Genomic DNA, 27,500 nt, shown 5'->3' with positions numbered 1-27,500 from the left:
GTGTGAGAAAGAGTGAAAAAAGAAAGTTAAACTTAAAGCTGATGTTTTCCTTGTGCCACTTTCCCAAAACACAGGAAAATGTAAATATGTGTAGAGCACACACACACACACACACACACACACACAAAATAAATCTAAAATCAGACAAAAACACTAATACACACTAAAACAGTCTATCATAGGTTTCGGTGTGTGTTTGTGTTATTGCATATGTGTGTAATGCTGTGTAACTGTGTGTGTGAGTGTGCAACAGTGTTTGTGTGTGTGTGTGTGTTTGTGAGTGTGTGTAAATGTGTGTGTGATACAATACTAGAGGTGAAATATTCATAAAATGTTTGGTTTATTACTTCCACACAGATGTTCGTATGTTCAGAGTAAATGTTGATATCAAACCCATTTCTGCTCTCTGAGATGCTCCGAGTGTTTGTTCATCTAAAAAGCAGCTCAGGTTTCTCTTCAAAACACACTGACGGAACAACAGAGTCCTGACACACTTTAGATCAGACTCACACACACAACATCAGACGTTTCTTTATACTGATAGAAAACGTGTCATAAGTTCATGTCTATTCTGCTGATGAACTGAACTTCGGCGTACTGGTGTGTACAAGGAGAGGTGAACACACATATTTTGGTATTGCACAATAACCACAGTGATGCTCTGCTCAGTATAAATAAGACAGCAACAGTTAGAAAAACTCACTCCAGTTTCCTTTACAAGTTTCCAACAAGAGACAAAAGATGGCTGGTTCTGTAAGTAGTGTTTGATTCATATTTTGTTTTTGTTCGTGAGCATTTCTGAGTTTAGGAATGAGATAAAAATGAGTTAGGACTGAGTTAGGAATAGGGTGGCACAATTCTGGGAATTTTCAAGGCTGGAAACTTTCCATGGGAATTAACTGGGAATTAAAAAAAAATACAGAGTTGAATATAACAAGGAACTTAAATGTAGTTTAAAAAAAATCTTGCAGCATAATTTTGTTTAAAACGACAGGATTTAATGCAATTTAAGTTAAATTTGTACCCTGCGTTCCTCGGTCACTTGCACACAGCTTACTGGAGCGCCATTGAGGCCAAACCCCCTGCAGGTACTTACATTCTTCCATAACATGCACACTAACACTTTATTTTAGGGTCATTTAACTAGTTACTTATTTTCATGAATATTAATAAAGTTTTGGCTATTTATTAATACTTATTAAGCACATATTAATGCCTTATTCTGCATTACCTTATTCTGCATTCTTAACTGTACCCAATACCTAAACTTAATAACTACCTTACTAACTCTTAATAAGCAGTAAATTAGGATGTTACACATGCACAGATAATTTGATGGACAACACCCCCCCCAACCACACACACACACACACACACACACACACACACACACACACACACACACACACACACACACACACACACACACACACACACACACACTTACTCCCCCTGAAATACAAAAAAAAACCCCTCCATATAAGGGTGGGGGTAAATCATAGGGAAATATGTTTATTACAATTATTAAGTTTATTATGTTTATTACAAGCATAATAATGTTTATTATGCTTTTGTGTTACTCGATGAAATAATCAAAGCTTACAATTAAATCAGTCGAGACGTCATGTTTAAAATGTGTATTACCTTGCAAGCGTGTCTGCTTATGACCAAACAACATGTTTATTTATGTTTGTATGTGATATAGTTTATATACATTTCCCTATATTTCCAAATAATTCCCATAAATTCCCATAAATTCCTGTAAAGTTTTCAACTTGGAATATTTCCAAAATTCCCCAGATGAAGATCCCATTGAAAGTTTCCGGAAATTTAATTGGAATTTACTGGAAACTTTCCGCCCGTTTGCAACCCTAGTTAGTAATGATATAGGAATGATATAGGAATGATATAGGAATGACATAGGAATGACATAGGAATGACATAGGAATGATAGAGGAATGATATAGGAATGATATAGGAATGACATAGGAATGACATAGGAATGATAGAGGAATGATATAGGAATGATATAGGAATGACATAGGAATACTCCATCATGTTTTGGTGTGTGTTTTGTTTAGGTGTGTTTTGGAGCTCTGGGATTCGTTCTGCTCTTTCTGCTCTCTACTGCTGGGGCCGAGGTTACAAATCTCAGGAACATAATTGACCACCTTAAGAACACGTAAGCGCACACACACACACACACACACACACACACACACACACACACACACACACACAGAATAAAGCCCTAGAAAACACCAAGTAGTGCACCATGACACTAATGACAGTTTAGTGCACCATGACACTAATGACACTTTTACTCTTCGCTGTTATTTCAGCTATGGAGTTAATGGTCAGTATGCTCTGGGCATTAATGTCCTAGATACATATTGTACTTCAGATGGCCAACTCGACCAGAACTTCCTGTCTCAAGATGAAGCAAGACATGTGCATGACGGCATGAATAGTGAAGAACATATTTACAATGGTGTAGATCTGGTTGGTGCCAGACCAAGACCGTTTGGTGATCAAGGTTTCAATATACACTCTGAGTTTCTGTTGCTGAGAGAAACCAATCCCTCGCCCATGCAAAACCTCCTGAATAAAAGGAAAAATGGCTGCACGGTTTTCTTCACCTTAAACTCCCCCTGTGTCAACACCTGCTCAACACCTACAGGACCCCACAGCATCATCGAAGCTCTCGACATGTTCAACAGTCACAACGGTCCAAAAGCTTTTGTTTTCAATCAGATTTGGCATCATGATGAGGGTAAGACTAAATGGTCAGATAACATACTTCAGATAGAAAAACGAATTCCAGTCTATCGCTGCAACAACAGTGGATGCGTCCGCTGTGTCACCAATGATGTAGTTAACACTTGGTGCGTCGGCCAAAAATAATTTCCTTTTTTCTTCTTTTTCGAAAAGTAGATTGAATAAAATTGCTTAAGAAAAGAAAGCTTGCAACAAAATCGACTAAAAAAATAGTACCTGCTTGGCTTGTGTCACTTTTTTGCATTAATCAATAAAGATTCAAGAAGCATCAAATCTGTTGTGACTCTCTTTCATCTCTCCATCAGTTTTAGTTGTTCACCGTATAATTACACTGTACGATGGAAGTGTGTTAACTGTTACTGTGTTAATAAGATTGTGTGGCGCAGTGTCCATTTGTGTGGAAAAAAATAACCGTGTTTAATTTTCTGGGTTTTATCTATAAATATATCACCTTTAATATCGTACTAAAAAAAGACTTTGGTGGAAGTGAAAGTCACCTTTTAGAATATTACTCAAGTAAAAGTCTTAAAGTATCTGATATTTAATGTACTTAAGTATTTGAAGTAAAAGTAAAAAGTAAAATTTCAGTGATTTTCGGTAGGTATAAGAGCGCCGTCTTTACGGTTTTCCGCCGATTAACGTTATACTGTAGATAAATGCCTCCAGCTCTGACTGCGCGTGCACGCTGCGCGTACCTGTGCTTCTCCCTAGAGCGTGCGTACGTGCGTAATGCAATCTAGGAGTAGTGACTCACAAACCTCCCTTATTGCAGTCGCACACATTTCTTATTACTTTATTTTGTAGTAACGAGTAACGAAGACGCTTAGTGGAAATATAACGGAGTAAAAGTTTACATTTTATCTAGGAAATGTAGTGGAGTAAAAGTGAAAGTTGACATAAATTTAATTAGCGAAGTAAATACAGATACGTGACATTTCTACTTAAGTACGTTAACGAAGTATTTTTATTTTATTTTTTTTTCTCCTGCATGTCAGCTGACATGGCGAACACACGGAGATGTGTGTGTGTGTGTGTGTGTGTGTGTGTGTGTGTGTGTGTGTGTGTGTGTGAGAGAGAGAGTTTGTGTGTGTGTGTGTGTGAGTTTGTGTGTGTGTGTGTGTGTGTGTGTGTCAGTGTGTAATGTGTCTGTCTGTGTTTTCCCCTTGTTTCTGTCTGCCGTCTCTCCCTGATGTTAATTGTTGACCCCGCCCACCGATCTGTTACCATGGACACTAATTACATTCATTCTCTTCCCCAGGTGTTTTGTCTTAGTCCTTGTCTGTCTCTGTTTTGTGATTGGTTCTCGTTCACCATATATACTCTGTCTGTTCACTTCAGTGTTGTTGGTCGTTGTTGGTGTGTGCATGTCCATGTTCCCGTTTCCTGTTTGTTCCGCGTTGCCTGCCTGTTTGTTTGTGTTTTGTTTAGTAAAAACCTTTAAACTGCATTTGGATCCTCACTCGCCTTTGTCTCACCGTGTCACTTCGTGACAGAACGACCAACCCCACATGGATCCAGCAGAAATCCTGTTTTGTCTTCGTCAGGAGGACGCCCCAGTTGAGGAATACACGGAGGTATTCTTGGACCTGTGCAACGAGGTCAACTTCGATGAGAAGGCGCTCAAAGACATTTTTAAGCACGGACTAAGGGAGATCCTGCGGTATTTGATGCCGTCTACCAGAGAAATAAAGACATTCTCGGAGTTTGTCAACTTGGCGTTGCTCCTGGACGGGTCCACGCTGAGCGTGAGCACTGTAGAGACGGAAGACGGCCGTAAGTATTTTTTGGGGGGGGGCAGCAAGCATCGGGGTCCGTGGGCCACAGAGTGGAATCAGCCACGGACGCCCGAATGCTCCACAGTTCCCCCGCCCAGACCAGTCCCGTGCACATCCGTGATTGAGCCAGTTCCCATGGCCACCGTACCGGCGAGCTCGGCTGAGGTCCGTGCTAACCGGCTGGTCTCCAAACTGGCGGATACCCCGATGAGGTCGGCTCGGGCGGCCGGCATCCCTAAGCCGCCAGCAGGACCAGCCGGGTCGCCGGAACCAGCCTAGTCGCCGGAACCGACCGGGTCGATGGAACCTGCCGAGCTGACCGGGTCGACGGAACCGACCGGGTCGATGGAACCTGCCGTACCGACCGGGTCGACGGAACCGACCGGGTCGATGGAACCTGCCGAACCTGCCGAACCGACCGGGTCGACGGAACCTGCAGGGTCGACGGAACCTGCCGAGCCGACCGGGTCGACGGAACCTGCAGGGTCGACGGAACCTGCCGAGCCGACCGGGTCGACGGAACCTGCAGGGTCGACGGAACCTGCCGAGCCGACCGGGTCGACGGAACCTGCAGGGTCGACGGAACCTGCCGAGCCGACCGGGTCGACGGAACCTGCAGGGTCGACAGAACCTGCCGAGCCGACCGGGTCGACGGAACCTGCAGGGTCGACAGAACCTGCTGAACCGACCGGGTCGACGGAACCTGCAGGGTCGACAGAACCTGCTGAACCGACCGGGTCGACGGAACCTGCAGGGTCGACAGAACCTGCCGAACCGACCGGGTCGACGGAACCGACCGGGTCGGCGGAACCTGCCGAACCGACCGGGTCGGCGGAACCTGCCGAGCTGACGGAACCAGCCGAATCGGCCGGGTCGACCGAAATGACTGAGTCAGAGGACGCGGTCGACATCATGACACCCAAACTACCTGAACTCTCTGCCTGGCCTGAACCTATGCATGTTTCTGTTTTCCTGTGTTTTGCTTCACTGGACTTGCCAGCCCTTCTACCTCCTGTCCCTGTTCATAGGGCCAAAGCACCACCCTGGCTGCTAACTCCGTTCCGGTCTCTGGCTCCGCCTCAAGCACCACCCTGGTCCCCGGTCCTGCTCTGGTCTCTGGCTCCGCCTCCAGCACCACCCTGGTCTCTGGTCCTGCTCTGGTCTCTGGCTCCGCCTCCAGCACCGCCCTGGTCGCCGGCCCTGCTCTGGTCTCTGGCTCCGCCTCCAGCACCACCCTGGTCTCTGGTCCTGCTCTGGCCTCCGGCTCCGCCTCCAGCACCACCCTGGTCCCCGGTCCTGCTCTGGTCTCCGGCTCTGCCGGCGCCGCCCTGGCCTCCGGCTCTGCCGGCGCCGCCCCGGCCTCCGGCTCTGCCGGCGCCGCCCCGGCCTCCGGCTCTGCCGGCGCCGCCCGGGCCGCCGGCTCGGCGGGCGCCGCCCCGGCCGCCGGCTCTGCCGGCGCCGCCCCGGCCTCCGGCTCGGCCGGCGCCGCCCCGGCCTCCTGCTTGGCGGGCGCCACCACTACACGAACCCGACCCGCCCACCCACCCTGGTTGCGCCTTTGCTCCACCCGCCTGAACTGGGTTTTGTGGACTTGGGAGCATCTGGAAGCCGCTCGTAGGGGGGGGGCTCTGTAATGTGTCTGTCTGTGTTTTCCCCTTGTTTCTGTCTGCCGTCTCTCCCTGATGTTAATTGTTGACCCCGCCCACCGATCTGTTACCATGGACACTAATTACATTCATTCTCTTCCCCAGGTGTTTTGTCTTAGTCCTTGTCTGTCTCTGTTTTGTGATTGGTTCTCGTTCACCATATATACTCTGTCTGTTCACTTCAATGTTGTTGGTCGTTGTTGGTGTGTGCATGTCCATGTTCCCGTTTCCTGTTTGTTCCGCGTTGCCTGCCTGTTTGTTTGTGTTTTGTTTTAGTAAAAACCTTTAAACTGCATTTGGATCCTCACTCGCCTTTGTCTCACCGTGTCACTTCGTGACACAGTGAGTGTGTGTGTGTGTGTGTGTGTGTGTGTGTGTGTGTGTTTGTATGTGTGTGCGTGAGTGTGTGTGTGTGTCAGTGAGTGTGTGTTTGTGAGTGTGTGTTTGTATGTGAGTGCGTGTTTGTGAGTGTGTGTTTGTATGTGAGTGCGTGTGTGTCAGTGAGTGTGTGTGTGTGTGTCCTAGTACTCAGACTATTTTATCCCACTAAAATTCTTGCAGATTCCACTTGAGAAATTTCTGCAAAACAAATTATGAGTTTTTTTTTTATGACTGTTATGAGTTTCGTTGTGACAGAGATAAAGAAATGACAGGAAATCGTACAGCTTTGCTAAAACCAGAGTTTCTTAATACTGAATACTGTTTCCTTCCAGCTGAAAAGATCCGTGACAGTATTTTAATGTCGCCATCTACTGTCATATAGAAGAAACACAGTTATTTATTCCCAACGGAAAAGTGTGTGTGTTGTGTGTGTTACTGTGCGTCACTGTGTGTGTTACTGTGTCTAATTGTATGTATATTAAAGTGTGTTTTGTGTATAAATGAGTGTTTTTGAAAGAATAAAAAAAATCAAAACAGTTCATTTTATTCCTCATTAATGTACTCAGCACCCCATCTCAACAGAAGAAAACAGACATGTAGAAATTTTTGCAAATGTATTAAAAAAAGACAAACTGAGATATCACATGGTCATAAGTTTTCAGACCTTTTGCTCAGTGTTGAGTAGATGCACCCTTTTGAGCTAGTACAGCCATGAGTCTTCTTGAGAATGATGCAACAAGTTTTTCACACCTGGATTTGGGGCTTTTTTGCCATTCTTCCTTGCAGAACCTTTCCAGTTCCGTCAGCTTGGATGGTGAACGTTGGTGGACAGCCATTTTCAGGTCTCTCCAGAGATGCTCAATTGGCTTTAGGTCAGGGCTCTGGCTGGGCAAGTCAAGTATGGTCACAGAGTTGTTCCAAAGCCAATCCTTTGTTATTTTAGCTGTGTGCTTAGGGTCATTGTTTTGTGGGAAGGCGAACCTCCGTCCCAGTCTGAGGTCCTGAGCACTCCCTTAGCATGATGCTGCCACCACCATGTTTCATTGTTGGGATTGTATTGGGCAGGTGATGAGCAGTGCCTGGTTTTCCCCACACATACCGCTTAGAATTAACTCCAAAAAGTTCAGTCTTGGTCTCATCAAAGCAGAGGATCTTATTTCTCATAGTGTGGGAGTCCTTCGTGTGTTTTTTTGGCAAACTCTATGCGGGCTTTCATATGTCTTGCACTGAGGAGTGGCTTCCGTCGGGCCACTCTGCCATAGAGCCCCGACTGGTAGAGGGCTGCAGTGATAATTGACTTTCTGGAACTTTCTTCCATCTCCCTACTGCATCTCTAGAGCTCAGCCACAGTGATCTTTGGGTTCTTTACCTCTCTCACACAGGCTTTTCTCCCAAACTCCTTCCATTTAAGGATTATGGAGGCCACTGTGATCTTAGGAACCTTGAGTGCTGCAGAAATTCATTTTTAACCTTGGCCAGATCCGTGCCTTGCCACAATTCTGTCTCTGAGCTCCTTGGGCAGTTCCGTCGAACTCATGATTCTCATTTGCTCTGACATGCACTGTGAGCTGTAAGGTCTTATATAGACAGTTGTGTGCCTTTCCTAATCAAGTCCAATCAGTTTAATTAAACACAGCTGGGCTTCAATGAAGGAGTAGAACCATTTCAAGGAGGAACAGAAGAAATGGACAGCATGTGAGTTAAATATGAGTGTCACAGCAAAGGGTGTGAATACTTATGACCATGTCTTTTTTAACTTAATGCATTTTCAAAAATTTCTACATGCCTGTTTTTTTCTGTCAAGATGGGGTGCTGAGTACATTAATGAGGAATAAAATGAACTGTTTTGATTTTAGCAAATGGCTGCAATGAAACAAAGAGTGACAAATTTAAAGGGGTCTGAATACTTTTTGTACCCACCGTATATGTCTTATACTGTGTGTGTGTGTGTGTGTGTGTGTGTGTGTGTGTGTGTGTGTGTGTGTGTGTGTGTGTGTGTCAAATTGTATGCATGTTAAAGTGTGTTTTGTGTCTGAAGCATCGCGTTAGCTCTGGCAGGCCACGTCATCAAGCTTGCATCAGCCGTTAATCAGCTGTCCACGACGCGCACCAATCCGGTTACGACATCCATATTACGCGACCACTTAAACTCCCATTCATAGAGCCGTTCTAGCGTTTCGCTGCTCCCGGGATCTAAACTCCCTCCTCCAACCCCGACTACACCATGCCGGAACCCCCGTGTTCGCTGTACCAGTTTACGTCATAAATCTCCACATATTTTTTTTTCTCTCTCTCTCTCTCTCTCCCTCTCTTTCTAATTACTTAAGTATCTTCTATCCATTCTTTATTACTTTCCAAAAACACATAAGCGAGCATATCAATACTATGCATGCTTAGCGGTTCTGTTATACGGGGGTCTATTCTATTGTCTAGTCGCTGCTCTCCCCGCTCTGTGGATTCTTGCCCAGAACAGAACCATACCGCCAACACTAACTGTATGCATCATCTAATAAATTCCCTCGTGATAAAGTGGTCCTGACAGAAATAAAGGTTTTTCGAGGTTTTGTGTGTTTCTGCATATTATTGTGTGTGTCCTTGTCTGTGTATGTTTGTATTAGTGTGCGTGTCCTTGTCTGTGTGTGTGTGTGTGTGTGTGTGTGTGTGTGTCTGTGACTCTGTGTGTGTAAGTGTTAGTGAAAAGTTTTGTGAGAAAAGGAAACCTAAAGCTGATGTTTGTCTTGCGCCACTTTCACCACTTCCCAAAACACAGAAAGGTGTAAATATGTGTAGAGATTCCCACGTCCCAGAGTTGCAATGAACTAAATGACTTTAATAAATATAAACTCAAAAAACATAGAAATATAACGTCAGGTTCTTTAATAAATCCGATTCCGATTTTATTTGTCACAATCACAATTATACATCTAAAACCAACATAAGTTTTGGTGTGTGAGTGTGTGTGTGTTTGACTGAGTTATTGCATATGTGTACCTGTGTGTGTCTGGTGTGTGTGTGTGTGTGCTATGTTATTGCATATGTGTACTAAAGTGTAACTGTGTGTGTGTGTGTGTGTGTGTGTGTGTGTGTGTGTGTGTGTGTGTGTGTGTGTGTGTGTGTGTGTGAGAGTGTGTGAACCTTTTTTAATGCCACATGAGACAATTATAAAAGTTATAATTATAAAAATCTGTAGAGATACAATTTCTTTCTATATAAAAATCTACCAAACATTATGTTAACAATACCATGTTGTCTTTTTAATTCAATTCAAGTCAAGTTTATTTGTATAGCGCTTTTTACAATGGGCTTTGTCTCAAAGCAGCTTTACAGAACATGAACATGAACATTTACAGTCTTTTTAACTGTACTGTATTACTATTTCTACTACAGTTTTTGTGTATAATAGGTTAATTAATATTAATATTAATTGTTAATTTACATTATTTTGGATGTCATGATTTTATGGCAATTTTAGTGTTAAATTTTTTTACGGATTTGAAAGTGTAATTGGTTCATATTAATACTACTATGAATCAAGGAGCAGGGACTTGAAGTAGTCTACAATCTGACTCCTCAGAACTTGGGTTGTTACTGATGTCTGGTGAAAATTTCATGTCATCAGCACCTTTAAAAATATATTTACTTAAAAAAAATGCTGATGTGTTCAATACTTCTATTACCCACTGTACATTTCATGTGTTTTCCCTTTTTTAAACTTTGTTACATCATTTTGTCCAGTCTTTGTCCAATCACATTTCAGGGCACGTGGCATTCGTTGCAAACACATTCTTTGACTTGCAAGTTTTCTATTCTTGCCTTTGCAAACTTTCGTTATCTCCAAAAAGGTCCAGGTTTCCTCTCCTTGCTTAGATGATAGTTTCTCTACTTTGCAAAGTCCATAGCTTGTCTATAACTTTTATTTCACTCTGAATGTTATGAAGCTTCATAAGTAGGCCTGCTAAGTGCACTGTGAAACTTTGTAAAAATTATGGGTTTTTTTACATGCATCTTATCACAATAAATGTGTTTATTCTGATTGTTTTTACTTTATTTCATGCATGTCCTCTCTTCCTTTTGGCCTAAAAATGAGACCATTGCTTCCTTAATGGTTTTAGGCTTTTTCCACTGACTGTCTCCCTGGAGTAGCTGCAAGAACTTTCACAAAATTCCTCTCTATCTGCAGTCAGTCTGAAGGGCTTATAGCTTTTGTTCAAAAAATTTCTACTTCTTTAGTTTATAGCATTTTTTTTCTACTTGTTTAGTTTAGATCAATTTCTGTTGCAAACCAATAAGACACAAATAACTTATCTTCAAATATTAGAAGCCAAACAGCTCCAGAAGTGTTTAGCTATCTGTAAATGTGCTGCACAGACTTCCTATTTTACACACACATGAACATGATGGAGACAATGTTTTTGCTGATCTGGTACATGCTCAGCAACACATCTCTTCACAAGAAAACGGGGTGGGGGGGGGAGCTGAAAATTGCAAAAATGATTTGCAATCAATGTTAAGGAAAAAAGCATTGTCTTGTTATTGTGGATGCATAATCTTGGAAAAAGGTTCTTGTGTGTGTGTGTGTGTGTGTGTGTGTGTGTGTGTGTGTGTGTGTGTGTGTGTGTGTGTGTGTGTATTAGTGTTTTAAATATATATTACTTTTTTAAAGAACTTTTAGCCCGAAGAAAAACATCAGCTTTAAGTTTTACTTCTATTTTCACAGAACTTTTCATAAATACTTTGAAATAACTTTCATTTCTCTCTTTGTGTTTTAAACATGAACTAATGTGTACAGATACAGACAGAACATGAAGAGAATACAACACACACACACACACACACACACACACACACACACACACACACACACACACACACACACAGAAAAAAGCCCTAGAAAACACCAATACACACTAACACACTTTAACATATACACAATAATATACAGCAAAATATAGCCAAATACACACACACACACACACACACACACACACACACACACACACACACACACACACACACACACAAATACAAAGATACACTTTAATAAACACATACTAACACATACACACTAAAATGCACAACAACAAACTCACACACAGTTACACAGTAGTACACACATATGCTATAACATCGCACACACACATGCACGCACACACACACACACACACACACACACACACATACACCAAAACTTATGTTGGACTGTGTTAGTGTGTATTAGTGTTTTTGTCAAGTTTTAGATTGTGTGTGTGTGTGTGTGTGTGTGTGTGTGTGTGTGTGTGTGTGTGTGTGTGTGTGTGTGTGTGTGTGTGTGTGTGTGTGTGTGTGAGAGAGAGAGAGAGAGAGAGAGAGAGAGAGAGTGTGTGTGTGTGTGTGTGTGTGTGTGTGTGTGTGTGTGTGTGTATTAGTGTTTTTAAATATATAATATATTACTTTTTTTAAAGAACTTTTAGCCTGAAGAAAAACATCAGCTTTAAGTTTTACTTCCTTTTTCACAGAACTTTTCATGAATACTTCGAAATAACTTTCATTTCTCTCTTTGTGTTTTAAACACGAACTAATGTGTAATACAGATACACACAGAACATGAAGAGAATACAACACACACACACACACACACACACACACACACACACACACACACACACACACACACACACACACACACACACACACACAGACACACATCTCCATGTGTTCCCCATGTCAGCTTACATGCAGAAGATCCTCTTTAATCCTCTCCCTAACCCCATGTTTCTAATCCTCTCCCTGATCCAGGCCACATTTCTGTTGCAATCTCAGATGTTTTCATGTTAAAAATAAATAAATAAAACATCTTGTACTGTAGATCTTGGCTATTAGCATGGCTTGATAACTAGCTAGCATGCTAATGTAGTGGTTTAAAAAGATCAATATGATTAACTTTAACAGTTCATAACTATTATCAGTTTGTTAAATGCGACATAAAGAGTGCTAAGTCAATATGACTAATTAATGTGATGCTTATTATTGTTCTAATCCTGTTGGTTAACTAAACATTAGATGTAATTCAATGAGTGTCCAGTAGGGGGAACTCAAAGGCTGACTGACTCGAGCTATGCTGTGCGTCACAGCCAATACAGCTCAGCACGCAGGTAACAGCACGAGTCCGTGTGTCTTTTATTAATATTTCTTTGTTATTAATTTATATTTTGTAATTATACTTCATAAGGGGTGCAACACTAACAACAAATATCCAGCATACTAACACACTAGCATGGACAAATCAGTACTCATTCATGGATGGAGTCGGAGTCATTAAACCATGAAGACAATCAAATGATATAAGTAATCAAAACATAAGTAAAAGTAGAAAATATTATAAGAATGTAATTAATTCTGGGTAAGTTTCCTGCTGAGGTGTGCGGGGATATCGAGCCGATCCTTCATGCTGATTTTAATTCATGTTAATTACGATTTATTTTACATGGTGAATAATTTCAAATGTGCTGAATGCAATCAAATTCAAGTAAATGCAAAGTTGGGGAAAAAATGTATTGTGGAATATTACTTATAATAAATACTTATATATTACTTATAATAATTACTTATTATATTATAATTATTACTATATATATACACACACCCATTGTGCTTCGAGGTCATTTTTATTTTGTAATTAGAGCAGTGGATTGATATTATATCAAATAAAATTGTTTTGTAAATATCCTCAAATGGTGTTCAGGTATTGTTTTTTTTTCGTGAAGTGAAATTTGTTATTTCAAGATAAAGTTTTTTTTGGGCTCGTCGGAGTCAGAAAGAACACGAACCCAGAGCAAATCCTGCTCACACATTTTATACTGTTTTCCTCTTTGTAGTTTAAATGAGATTCTACTTTGAAGGTGTATTGAGTGTAAGATCTAAGTGTGTCCCAAATGGCTGGGTCACACCTTGTTATCTAACCAGATGTCTTTAAAGGTTAATCACGGTCACGTATACCTTGTCTTGTTATTGTTACAATTGTTATCAGTCAAATAGTCCCTTTAAAAGATAGAGTTTTTCCTCCGAAATCGGCGTTTCCTCCTGTTTGTCTTGTGTCCATGTTGATGACCATGGGCGAGACACCCATAAAAATATGGGGTCAGAATTGTTTCGTTATTCTGAATAAATACACTATGATCCACAAATAAATATAAAGAGTTTCACAATTTTTTTTTTTTTTATACAAATTTCACAAAAAAAAATGAAATTCACAAATAAATAAAATGGGATTTGAAAATAAAAAAAATATTTATAAATTGTATTTATTGGCGAATTGCTTCCTGCTCATTAGTGAATCGCGTTCTGTGCATTTGTGGATTTTAAAAATTTCTAACGTCAAGACGTGCACAAGAATCCACAAATAGGTGACTCCGCCCACCGTCTACTCCAGCCAATCACGTTCTGATTTACTCGCTCTTCACACTACCCCTGGACCCATTGATGATGCTGAAATCGTTTCCAAAGAAAGCAGAACTGAACTAACCCTTAGTGCTGCTACAGTCCATACAGGGTTACCAGATTGGGCTCGAATCCGCGACAAATGTTTTTTATTTGTTTTTTAATCGTATTTTGCAGCACATATTACACTGTGATAGTGCGAGTAAATCAGAACGTGATTGGTTTGAGGTAGACCGTGCCACGATTGGTCAGCGCCACGAGACCGTTGTCCGATTGGCTGGAGTAGACGGTGGGCGGAGTCACCTATTTGTGGATTCTTGTGCACGTCCTGACGTTAGAAATGTTTCAAATCCACAAATGTACAGAACGCGATTCACTAATGAGCAGGAAGCAATTCGCAAATAAATACAATTTATAAATATGTTTTTATTTGCAAATCCCATTTTATTTATTTGTGAATTTCATTTCTTTTGTGAAATTTGTAAAAATATTTGTGAAACTCTTTATATTTATTTGTGGATCATAGTGTATTTATTCAGAATAACGAAACAATTCTGAACATGAAGAGAATACAACACACACACACACACACACACACACACACACACACACACACACACACACACACACACACACACACAAACTCTCACACACACACACACACACACACACACACACACACACACACACACACACACATCTCCGTGTGTTCGCCATGTCAGCTTACATGCAGGAGAAAAATAAAATAAAATAAAAATACTTCGTTAACGTACCTAAGTAATAATGTCACGTATCTGTACTTTACTTCGCTATTTTAATTTATGTCAACTTTCACTTTTACTCCACTACATTTCCTAGATAAAATGTAAACTTTTACTCCGTTATATTTCCACTAAGCATCTTCGTTACTCGTTACTACAAAATAAATTAATAAGAAATGTGTGCGACTGCAATAAGGGAGGTTTGTGAGTCACTACTCCTAGATTGCATTACGCACGTACGCACGCTCTAGGGAGAAGCACAGGTACGCGCAGCGTGCACGCGCAGTCAGAGCTGGAGGCATTTATCTACAGTATAAAGACCGTACAGTACAGTAGAAAACCGTAAAGACGGCAACCAAAAGCAGTGAAATGTCACTATTCTTATTACCAGAGTTGATAGCACAAACAAAATATTAATGCAAAAATAAAAATAACGTTAATTGATTTGGTCTTTGTCTTGTGACTTTTGATACTTAAGTACAGTAAATATCAGATACTTTAAGACTTTTACTTGAGTAATATTCTAAAAGGTGACTTTCACTTCTACCAAAGTCTTTTCTAGTACGATATTTGTACTTTTACTCAAGTATTGCTTTCTAGTACTTTATACAACACTGGTGGTGTTAATATGAAGCTCAGATGAAAGTAGACACTCAGGACTTTGTACTGTTTCATCAATATTTATGTTTTTCTCTACAATATTAAAGGTGATATATTTATAGATAAAACCCAGAAAAATAAACACGGTTATTTTTTTTCCACACAAATGGACACTGCGCCACACAATCTTATTAACACAGTAACAGTTAACACACTTCCATCGTACAGTGTAATTATACGGTGAACAACTAAAACTGATGGAGAGATGAAAGAGAGTCACAACAGATTTGATGCTTCTTGAATCTTTATTGATTAATGCAAAAAAGTGACACAAGCCAAGCAGGTACTATTTTTTTAGTCGATTTTGTTGCAAGCTTTCTTTTCTTAAGCAATTTTATTCAATCTACTTTTCGAAAATGAAGAAAAAAGGAAATTATTTTTGGCCGACGCACCAAATGTTAACTACCTTATTGGTGACACAGCGGACGCATCCACTGTTGTCGCAGCGATAGACTGGAATTCGTTTTTCTATCTGAAGTATGTTATCTGACCATTCAGTCTTACCCACATCATGATGCCAAATCTGACTGAAAACAAAAGCTTTTGGACCGTTGTGACTGTTGAACATGTTGAGAGCTGGGATGATGCTGTGTTCTTTGCCAGGTGTTGAGCAGGTGTTGACACAGGGGGAGTTTAAGGTGAAGAAAACCGTGCAGCCATTTTTCCTTTTATTCAGGAGCTTTTGCATGGGCGAGGGATCGGAGCCTCTCAGCAACAGATACTCAGAGTGTATATTGAAACCTTTATCACCAAACGGTCTTGGTCTGGCACCAACCAGCTCTACACCATTGTAAATACGTTCTTCACTATTCATTCCGTTCTTTACGTTGTTTGCTTCATCTTGAGACAGGAAGTTCTGGTCGAGTTTGCCATCTGAAGTACAATATGTATCTAGGACATTAATGCCCAGAGCATACTGACCATTAACTCCATAGCTGTCAGAGAATGTCAGAGAAGAATAAAAGTGTCATTAGTGTCATGGTGCACTAAAAAAGGTTCTTGTGTGTGTGTGTGTGTGTGTGTGCGTGTGCGTGTGTGTGTGTGTGTGTGTGTGTGTGTGTGTGTGTATGTGTGTGTGTGCTTACGTGTTCTTAAGGTGGTCAATTATGTTCCTGAGATTTGTAACCTCGGCCCCAGCAGTAGAGAGCAGAAAGAGCAGAACGAATCCCAGAGCTCCAAAACACACCTAAACAAAACACACACCAAAACATGATGGAGTATTCCTGTGTCATTCCTATATCATTCCTATATCATTCCTATATCATTCCTATATCATTACTAACTAGGGTTGCAAACGGGCGGAAAGTTTCCAGTAAATTCCCATTAAATTTTTCCGGAAACTTTCAACGGGATCTTCATCTGGGGAATTTTGGAAATATTCCAAGTTGAAAACTTTACAGGAATTTATGGGAATTTATGGGAATTACGGGAATTTACGGGAATTATTTGGAAATCTAGGGAAATGTGTATAAACTATATCACATACAAACATAAATAAACATGTTGTTTGGTCATAAGCAGACACGCATGCAAGGTAATACACATTTTAAACATGACGTCTCGACTGATTTAATTGTAAGCTTTGATTATTTCATCGAGTAACACAAAAGCATAATAAACATTATGATGCTTGTAATAAACATAATAAACTTAATAATTGTAATAAACATATTTCCCTATGATTGCTGTAAAATAAAAGCATCCCCCACCCTTTGCCCTTCTAAAAAAGTCCCAATTAAAATGTAAAATGAAGCATTGTTTCTCAAGTTTATTAGGTTTCTGCTTCTGTTGTAGTCAAGGCCTGGGAAATGGAGGGGAATCACCCCACCCACCCACCCACCCCACCAAATGATATATGGAGGGTTTTTTTTGTATTTCAGGGGGAGTAAGTGTGTGTGTGTGTGTGTGTGTGTGTGTGTGTGTGTGTGTGTGTGTGTGGTTGGGGGGGGTGTTGTCCATCAAATTATCTGTGCATGTGTAACATCCTAATTTACTGCTGTAATGTGTCTGTCTGTGTTTTCCCCTTGTTTCTGTCTGCCGTCTCTCCCTGGTATTAATTGTTTTGCTCCACCCACTCATTGCTCACCATGGACACTAATCACATTCCATCTCTTCCCCAGGTGTCTTGTCTTTGTCTCTAATCGTCTCTGCTTTGTTATTGGCTCCTGTCCACTATATCTACTCTGTCTGTTCACTTCCCTGTTGTTGGTCGTTGTTTGTGTTTGTATCTGTATTTGGTCTGTGCCGTTCTCTGTTCCTGTTCAGTGTCCCGATCTGTTTTGCCTGCCTACTGTTTGTTTGTGTTTTGTCTATTAAAACCTAAAACTGCACTTGGATCCTCAATCGCCTTTGTCTCACCGTGTCACATCGTGACAACTGCTTATTAAGAGTTAGTAAGGTAGTTATTAAGTTTAGGTATTCGGTACAGTTAAGAATGTAGAATAAGGTCATGCAGAATAAGGCATTAATATGTGCTTAATAATTACTAATAAATAGCCAAAACTTTATTAATATTCATGCAAATAAGCAACTAGTTAAATGACCCTAAAATAAAGTGTTAGTGTGCATGTTATGGAAGAATGTAAGTACCTGCAGGGGGTTTGGCCTCAATGGCGCTCCAGTAAGCAGTGTGCTGTGTGCAAGTGACCGAGGAACGCAGGGTACAAGTTTAACTTAAATTGCATTAAATCTTGTCGTTTTAAACAAAATTATGCTGCAAGACTTTTTTTTTAACTACATTTAAGTTCCTTGTTATACTCAACTCTGTATTTTTTTTTTTTTTAAATTCCCAGTTAATTCCCATGGAAAGTTTCCAGCCTTGAAAATTCCCAGAATTTTGCCACCCTATTCCTAACTCAATCCTAACTCATTTTTATCTCATTCCTAAACTCAGAAATGCTCAAGAACAAAAACACAATATGAATCAAACACTACTTACAGAACCAGCCATCTTTTGTCTCTCGTTGGAAACTTGTAGAGGAAACTGGAGTGAGTTTTTCTAACTGTTGCTGTCTTATTTATACTGAGCAGAGCATCACTGTGGTTATTGTGCAATACCAAAATATGTGCATGTGCAGGTTTACAGTGAAATGTGTGTTCACACTCCTTAACCCTGTACACACCAGTACAACCGAAGTTCAGTCATCAGCAGAATAGACATGAACTTATGACACGTTTTCTATCAGTATAAAGAAGCGTCTGATGTTGTGTGTGTGAGTCTGATCTAAAGTGTGTCAGGACTCTGTTGTTCCGTCAGTGTGTTTTGAAGAGAAACCTGAGCTGCTTTTTAGATGAACAAACACTCGGAGCATCTCAGAGAGCAGAAATGGGTTTGATATCAACATTTACTCTGTATCTTTTCTATAAATATATCACCTTTAATATTGTAGAGAAAAACACAAATAGTGATGAAACTCTACACATTCTACAAAGTCCTGAGTGTCTACTTTCATCTGAGCTTCATATTAACACCACTGTGGAGTGAGACATGAGGAAGACGTTCATCTGTAGACTTTCTGTAGTTCATCACTCTATGGTAAAATAAACAGTGTGCAAGTGGAGATAATGCAGTAAGATGATGATGATGATGATGATGAAGAAGCTGAAAAGGAACCAAAGAAGAACACTCCAAATGTGTCCTGCAGAAATCATGGATAATGTTGATGAAATGATACGACAGAAGGACACATACTCTGTAAATAAATAAATAAATAAATAAATAAATAAATAATAAATAAATAAATAAATAAAATAGCAATCTTAAGATTCAGAAAGTCTTCTGGAAATCTGGGACAACACACACACACACACACACACACACACACACACACACACACACACACACACACAGAATAAAACCCTAGAAAACACCAATACACACTAACATACTTTAACATACACACAATAATATACAGCAAAATATAGCCAAACACACACACACACACACACACACACACACACACACACACACACACACACACACACAAAGATACACTTTAGTAAACACATACTAACACATACACACTAAAATGCACAACAAACTCTGACACACACAGTTACACAGTAATACACACATATGCAATAACATAGCACACACACACACAGCAACACTTATGTTGGATGGATTTAGTGAGTATTAGTGTTTTTGTCAAATTTTAGATTGTGTATGTGTGTATTAGTGCTTTTAAAGATTTTAAAGAGTGTGTTTTATATGTTTTATATATATATAATACATTACTTTTTGATAGAACTTTTAGACTGAAGGAAAACATCAGCTTTAAGTTTTACTTTCTTTTTCACAGAACTTTTCATAAATACTTTGAAATAACTTTCATTTCTCTCTTTGTGTTTTAAACAGAAAGAGAATACAACACACACACACACACACACACACACACACACACACACACACACACACATCTCCATGTGTTCTCCATGTCAGCTTACATGCTGAAGATCCTCTAAAGTCGTGTTATGCCTACATCATCGATTACATCATTGATTACATCATCACTTCTCTGATCTCACAGCCAAGAAATCTTTGGCTAATTTGGCATTTTGTGTATCTGCAACTCGGCTGAAAATTTTCCAACGTAAAGCTGATTTTAATCCTCTCCATAACCCCATGTTCCTAATCCTCTCCCTGATCCAGGCCACATTTCTGTTTCGCTCAGAAACGAGAAAAATCTCAGATGCATTAATGTTAAAAAAAAAACAACAAAAACAAAAAAAAACATCTTGTACTGTAGATCTTCGCAGGCTAGCAGATTAGCATGGCTTGATAACTAGCTAGCATGCTATTGTAGTGGTTTAAAAAGATCAATATGATTAACTTTTAACTTTATGATGAACTATTATTAGTTTGTTAACTGCAACATAAAGAGTGCGAAGTCAAAATGATTAATTCATGTGATGCGTGTTATTGTTCTAATCCTGTTGGTTAACTAAAAATTAGATGTAATTCAAGGAGTGTCCAGTAGGGGGAACTCAAAGGCTGCCGGGAGTAGCTGACTCAAGCTATGCTGTGTGTCACAGCCAATACAGCTCAGCACACAGACAAGAGCACGAGTCCGTGTCTCTTTTATTAATATATAATTTCTCCCTTTTCATGGGGTGCCACATTTTGGAGGTCCCAGCGAGGAGGATGGTCCGTGGCCCTGCTGATCGATGTAGTGCCGTATGATGACATCACACCTTGCAACCACAACCACAGTGATAGGTGGTCAGCGGTGTGCAGTAGTCTCACAATCAGATGGGCAGAAGTGCGAGTAATCTGAGGTTCCTTACTCTAACCAGGAGAAGCTACAAGTTCTTCCCAAACAAGTAGTCAGTCTGCTTTACACTGACACTGACCATTTATTCGCAAGCACATGGATATGCTAGAGGACCTGAAACTTGAAGTAGTTGGGACACTTGATACACTGAGTAGTGATCAGTTGACTGCAGTGTGTGACTTTCTAGATATTGTTGGTACTGAACATGAGAATGTTCTGGGGAAAAGTCGTTCATTTCTAATTGCACACATTGTGAAGTATATTGAGATAGATGAGGTACAGGAACTTGAGGACCAAGGTATGTGGTTCCTGCTTAACCTGAAAGACAAAATTGTTGAAATTCATTTACCAGTTGAAACTCAGCCAACAATCCAGAATGCTGTAGAGCCAAAACAATTAGTTCAGGTCTCAGAACAGGAAAGGCTGCAAAACAGATTGATGCACTGGAGTTATCTCTACAATTATCACTACAGCAAACACAAAGTGAAACAAAACACGAAGTAAAGACAGTGGGCCAAACAAACCAGAACAGTGGTCCAGCAAAAGACCTCAACCGACAATTTGTATGGCAAAGAGAGTTTAAAATAGCTGGCCAAATTGTAGATCCAGGACAAAAAGATAAACTCAGTTGCTCTAGCCTGGCTCATCAGATTGAGAAAGGAATAAAGAAAAACGTCCCTGAATGAGTCCCTGAGTGAGTGTGCAGTGACATCACAGTGATCACAGTATGAGCACACAGTGACCACAGTATGAGCACACAGTGAGTGCGCAGTGACATCACAGTGACCACAGTATAAGCACACAGTGACCACAGTATAAGCACACAGTGACCACAGTATGAGCACACAGTGATCACAGTATGAGCACACAGTGACCACAATATGAGCACACAGTGACCACAGTATGATCACACAGTGACCACAGTATAAGCACACAGTGACCACAATATGAGCACACAGTGACCACAGTATGATCACACAGTGACCACAGTATGATCACACAGTGACCACAGTATGAGCACACAGTGACCACAGTATGAGCACACAGTGAGTGTGATGTTTCCTCATATTTACACCACAGTATGAGCACACAGTGACCACAATATGAGCACACAGTGATCACAGTATGAGCACACAGTGACTACAGTATGAGCACACAGTGATCACAGTAGGAGCACACAGTGATCACAGTAGGAGCACACAGTGATCACAGTATGAGCACACAGTGAGTGTGATGTGACCTCATATTTCCACCACAGTATGAGTGCACTGTGATTGTGCAGTGACCTCATGTTGTGAACAAAGTATGAGCACACAGTGAGAGCTCTGTGTGGTTACACTTTTAGTTTCACTGCGACACACATTATGACCGCACCATGAGAATATTGTGAGCTCATAGGGACATCATTGTGAGATCAAATTGTTGACTGGGAAGTAAAGTACAGATAAGTGACATTTCTACTTAAGTATGGTAACGAAGTGTTTTTACTTCGTTACATTACAACACTGGATGCCAGTTATGAATCAGATCAGTTCATGTATGTGTGCGTTCTCTACAAACAGTGTGTCCGATGAATGCAGTCATTAATAAACTAATATTCACAAGACAAAGACCAAATCAATAAATGTTATTTTTATTTAGTATTGAATGGATTGTTTGCATTAATATTTTGTTTGTGCTACAACTCTGGTAATAAGAATAGTGACATATACAGTAAACTACAGCCACACACAAATCGGTGTACATTAAGTTCACTACTAAAGCAGAAACATGCAGTAGTACAACTTTTTATAACTGTATACCGCCAACAAACTTTTACTTGTAAGATGATATAAAATACATCCTCACAATAAATACATTTGAAAAGAAATATCTCCAATTAAATAATGAAAACTATAGAAATATGTTTTATTTTGAAAAACATGCATTTGTGTAGGAGAAACGGACACAAAACACAACCTTACAAACAATTTGAACACAAATAGTAGAACAATGTACAACCTCAGGAGTGCCAAATTCCCTGGATTTGTGAAAATTCTTCGCAGTTAATTTTTATATAAAAAAAACTTCTATAACCTTCTTTGCGGCTCTTCCACTCTCTCACTTATTTATTTTCCATGGAGAATAATTTCAAATCCACTGAATGCAATCAAATTCCAGAAAATGCAAAGTGGGGGGAAAATATTTTCGAGGGATGTATTGTGGAATATAACTTATATATATATATATATATATATATATATATACCCATTGTGCTACAGAGGTCAATTTATTTTGTAATTAGAGCAGTGGATTGATATTATATCAAATAAAATTGTATTGTAAATATCCTCAAATGGTGTTCAGGTATTGTTTTTTTTTTTTCTTTAATTGAAATCCTCATGTCTCACTCCACTGTGGTGTTAATATGAAGCTCGGATGAAAGTAGACACTCAGGACTTTGTATCGTTTCATCACTCTTTCTGTTTTTCTCTACAATATTAAAGGTGATATATTTATAGATAAAACTCAGAAAATTAAACACGGTTATTTTTTTCCACACAAATGGACACTGCGCCACACAATCTTATTAACACAGTAACAGTTAACACACTTCCATCGTACAGTGTAATTATACGGTGAACAACTAAAACTGATGGAGAGATGAAAGAGAGTCACAACAGATTTGATGCTTCTTGAATCTTTATTGATTAATGCAAAAAAGTGACACAAGCCAAGCAGGAACTATTTTTTTAGTCGATTTTGTTGCAAGCTTTCTTTTCTTAAGCAATTTTATACAAACTACTTTTCGAAAAACATTTTTTCAGCTGACGCACCGAGTGTTAACTACATCATTGGTGACACAGCGGACGCATCCACTGTTGTCGCAGCGATAGACTGGAATTCGTTTTTCTATCTCAAGTATGTTCTGTTTCCATTCAGTCTTACCCACATCATGATGCCAAATCTGCCTGAAAACAAAAGCTTTTGGACCGTTGTGACTGTTGAACATGTTGAGAGCTGGGATGATGCTGTGGCGTCCTGTAGGTGTTGAGCAGGTTTCGACACAGGGGGAGTTTAAGGTGAAGAAAACCGTGCAGCGATTTTTCCTTTCATGCAGGAGGTTTTGCATGGGCGAGGGATCGGAGCCTCTCAGCAACAGATACTCAGAGTGTATATTGAAACCTTTATCACCAAACGGTCTTGGTCTGGCACCAACCAGCTCTACACCATTGTAAATACGTTCTTCACTATTCATGCCGTTCTTTACGTTGTTTGCTTCATCTTGAGACAGGAAGTTCTGGTCGAGTTTGCCGTCTGAAGTACAATATGTATCTAGGACATTAATGCCCAGAGCATACTGACCATTAACTCCATAGCTGAAATAACAGAGAAGAATAAAAGTGTCATTAGTGTCATGTGGCACTAAAAAGGTTCTTGTGTGTGTGTGTGTGTGTGTGTGTGTGTGTGTGTGTGTGTGTGTGTGTGTGTGTGTGTGTGTATTAGTGTTTTAAATATATATTACTTTTTTAAAGAACTTTTAGCCCGAAGAAAAACATCAGCTTTAAGTTTTACTTCTATTTTCACAGAACTTTTCATAAATACTTTGAAATAACTTTCATTTCTCTCTTTGTGTTTTAAACATGAACTAATGTGTACAGATACAGACAGAACATGAAGAGAATACAACACACACACACACCACACACACCACACACACACACACACACACACACACACACACAGAAAAAAGCCCTAGAAAACACCATACACACTAACACACTTTAACATATACACAATAATATACAGCAAAATATAGCCAATACACAACACACACACACACACACACCACACACACACAACACACACACACACACACACAAATACAAAGATACACTTTAATAAACACATACTAACACATACACACTAAAATGCACAACAACAAACTCACACACAGTTACACAGTAGTAACACATCTGCTATAACATCGCACACACACATGCACGCACACACACACACACACACAACACACACACACATACACCAAAACTTATGTTGACTGTGTTACGTGTGTAATTAGTGTTTTTTGTCAAGTTTTAGATTGTAGTTGTGTGTGTGTGTGTGTGTGTGTGTGTGTGTGTGTGTGTGTGTGTGTGTGTGTGTGTGTGTGTGTGTGTGTGTGTGTGTGTGTGTGTGTGTGAGAGAGAGAGAGAGAGAGAGAGAGAGAGAGTGTGTGTGTGTGTGTGTGTGTGTATTAGTGTTTTTAAATATATAATATATTACTTTTTTTAAAGAACTTTTAGCCTGAAGAAAAACATCAGCTTTAAGTTTTACTCCTTTTCACAGAACTTTTCATGAATACCTTCGAAATAACTTTCATTTCTCTCTTTGTGTTTTAAACACGAAACTACTGTGTAATCGAGTACCCACAGAACAGAACCTGAAGAGAATACAACAACACACACAACACACACACCCACACACACACAACCACACACACACACACACACACACACACACACACACACAGACACACATCTCCATGTGTTCCCCATGTCAGCTTACATGCAGAAGATCCTCTTTAATCCTCTCCCTAACCCCATGTTTCTAATCCTCTCCCTGATCCAGGCCACATTTCTGTTGCAATCTCAGATGTTTTCATGTTAAAAATAAATAAATAAAACATCTTGTACTGTAGATCTTGGCTATTAGCATGGCTTGATAACTAGCTAACATGCTAATGTAGTGGTTTAAAAAGATCAATATGATTAACTTTAACAGTTCATAACTATTATAAGTTTGTTAAATGCGACATAAAGAGTGCTAAGTCAATATGATTAATTAATGTGATGCTTATTATTGTTCTAATCCTGTTGGTCAACTAAACATTAGATGTAATTCAAGGAGTGTCCAGTAGGGGGAACTCAAAGCCTGACTGACCCGAGCTATGCTGTGCGTTACAGCAAATATAGTCAGTGTCTCTTTTATCAACAGGGGCGGTTCTAGGGTTTCATCTTTAGGGGTTTTAGCCCTCAGTGAGAATTTAAAACAAGAAGAGTTTTATATTATATATTATATGACTACATAGTAACCCAAATGTTATGGTATTATTTAGTAAAATGGTAAAAGTGGACACCAAAATTTTATGCATGATGTAATTCAATTAAATTATGAAAACTATAGAAATATGTTTTATTTTGAAAAACATGCTTTTGTGGGAGAAACGGGCACAAAACACAACCTTACAAACAATTTGAACACAAATAGTAGAACACTGTACAACCTCAGGAGTGCCAAATTCCCTGGATTTGTGAAAATTCTTCGCAGTTAATTTTTATTAAAAAAAAAAACTTCTATAACCTTCTTTGCGGCTCTTCCACTCTCTCACTTATTTATTTTCCATGGAGAATAATTTCAAATCTGCTGAATGCAATCAAATTCCAGAAAATGCAAAGTGGGGGGAAAATATTTTCGAGGGATGTATTGTGGAATATAACTTATATATATATATATATATATATATATATATATATATATATATATATATATATATATATATATATATATTATATATATATATATATACCCATTGTGCTACAGAGGTCAATTAATTTTGTAATTAGAGCAGTGGATTGATATTATATCAAATAAAATTGTATTGTAAATATCCTCAAATGGTGTTCAGGTATTGTTTTTTTTTCTTTAAGTGAAATTTGTTATTTCAAGATAAAGTTTTTCGTGTTTCTGTACGAGTTTCTCTCCGAAATCGGCGTTTCTTCCTGTTTTGTCTTGTGTCCATGTTGATGACTGAACGTCTTCCTCATGTCTCACTCCACGGTGGTGTTAATATGAAGCTCGGATGAAAGTAGACACTCAGGACTTTGTATCGTTTCATCACTCTTTCTGTTTTTCTCTACAATATTAAAGGTGATATATTTATAGATAAAACCCAGAAAAATAAACACAGTTATTTTTTTCCACACAAATGGACACTGCGCCACACAATCTTATTAACACAGTAACAGTTAACACACTTCCATCGTACAGTGTAATTATACGGTGAACAACTAAAACTGATGGAGAGATGAAAGAGAGTCACAACAGATTTGATGCTTCTTGAATCTTTATTGATTAATGCAAAAAAGTGACACAAGCCAAGCAGAAACTATTTTTAGCCGTTTTGTTGCAGGCTTTCTTTTCTTAAGCAATTTTATTCAAACTACTTTTCGAAAAAGAAAAAAGGAAAAATTTTTTGGCCGACGCACCAAGTGTTAACTACATTATTATTAGTGACACAGCGGTCGCATCCGCTGTTGTCGCAGCGATAGACTGGAATTCGTTTTTCTATCTCAAGTATGTTCTTTTCCCATTCAGTCTTACCCACATCATGATGCCAAATCTTACTGAAAACAAAAGCTTTTGGACCGTTGTGATTTTTGAAAATGTTGAGAGCTGGGATGATGCTGCGGGGTCCTGTAGGTGTTGAGCAAGACTTGACACAGGGGGAGTTTAAGGTGAAGAAAACCGTGCAGCCATTTTTCTTTTTATTCAGGAGGTTTTGCATGGGCGAGAGATCTGAGCCTCCCAGCAACCGATACTCAGAGTGCATAACGACACGTTTAGCCAATTTTGGTAAGGCACCAACCAGCTCTTTACCATTGTAAATACGTTCTGTACTATTAAAGCCCTCCTGCACCTTGTTTGCTCCATCTTGAGACAGGAAGTTCTGGTCGAGTTCGCCGTCTGAAGTACAATATGTATCTAGGACATTAATGCCCAGAGCATACTGACCATCAATTCCATAGCTGAAATAATAGCAAAGAGTAAAAG

The 27,500-nt window shown here is 39.6% G+C and overlaps 2 protein-coding genes across 5 annotated transcripts in view; one reads left to right on the top strand and one right to left on the bottom strand.

The window, feature by feature from the left end:
* LOC113637916 overlaps nucleotides 1–27,500 on the top strand; it is a 34,859-nt gene that overhangs the window by 5,988 nt on the left and 1,371 nt on the right. Inside the window, exons 1-3 of one of the 4 annotated variants that reach the window (XM_047820704.1) lie at nucleotides 609–753; nucleotides 2,082–2,182; nucleotides 2,343–3,051. The exons of 1 other annotated variant lie outside the window; for it this stretch is intronic. In XM_047820704.1, coding sequence (XP_047676660.1) covers nucleotides 742–753; nucleotides 2,082–2,182; nucleotides 2,343–2,904 — 675 coding nt within the window. In that variant the 5' untranslated portion in view covers nucleotides 609–741 and the 3' untranslated portion in view covers nucleotides 2,905–3,051. Of the gene's footprint in view, nucleotides 1–608; nucleotides 754–2,081; nucleotides 2,183–2,342; nucleotides 3,052–27,500 lie in introns of those variants that run through there. 2 more of the 4 variants (XM_047820705.1, XM_047820703.1) reach the window with 2 other exon arrangements.
* LOC125145910 lies at nucleotides 15,644–18,499 on the bottom strand. Its single transcript, XM_047820708.1, has 3 exons — nucleotides 18,356–18,499; nucleotides 16,503–16,603; nucleotides 15,644–16,352 (listed from the first exon to the last, which is right to left on the bottom strand). Exons 1-3 carry the CDS (start codon nucleotides 18,365–18,367, stop codon nucleotides 15,791–15,793), a joined length of 675 nt encoding a protein of 224 aa, XP_047676664.1. The 5' UTR covers nucleotides 18,368–18,499; the 3' UTR covers nucleotides 15,644–15,790.

Source organism: Tachysurus fulvidraco, chromosome 11 (genome assembly GCF_022655615.1).
Source record: "Tachysurus fulvidraco isolate hzauxx_2018 chromosome 11, HZAU_PFXX_2.0, whole genome shotgun sequence".
In the NCBI taxonomy this organism is placed as follows: Eukaryota; Metazoa; Chordata; class Actinopteri; order Siluriformes; family Bagridae; genus Tachysurus; species Tachysurus fulvidraco.
The sequence above is the reverse complement of the archived record's forward strand: the minus strand, read 5'-3'. Positions and strand labels throughout refer to the sequence as shown.

Bases quoted from the DNA above. Each gene is read 5' to 3' on its own strand.
- LOC125145910 (XM_047820708.1), bottom strand. The intron at 16,353-16,502 runs GTAAGCACACAC...ATTCTCTGACAG, and splicing joins ATTGACCACCTTAAGAACAC to CTATGGAGTTAATGGTCAGT.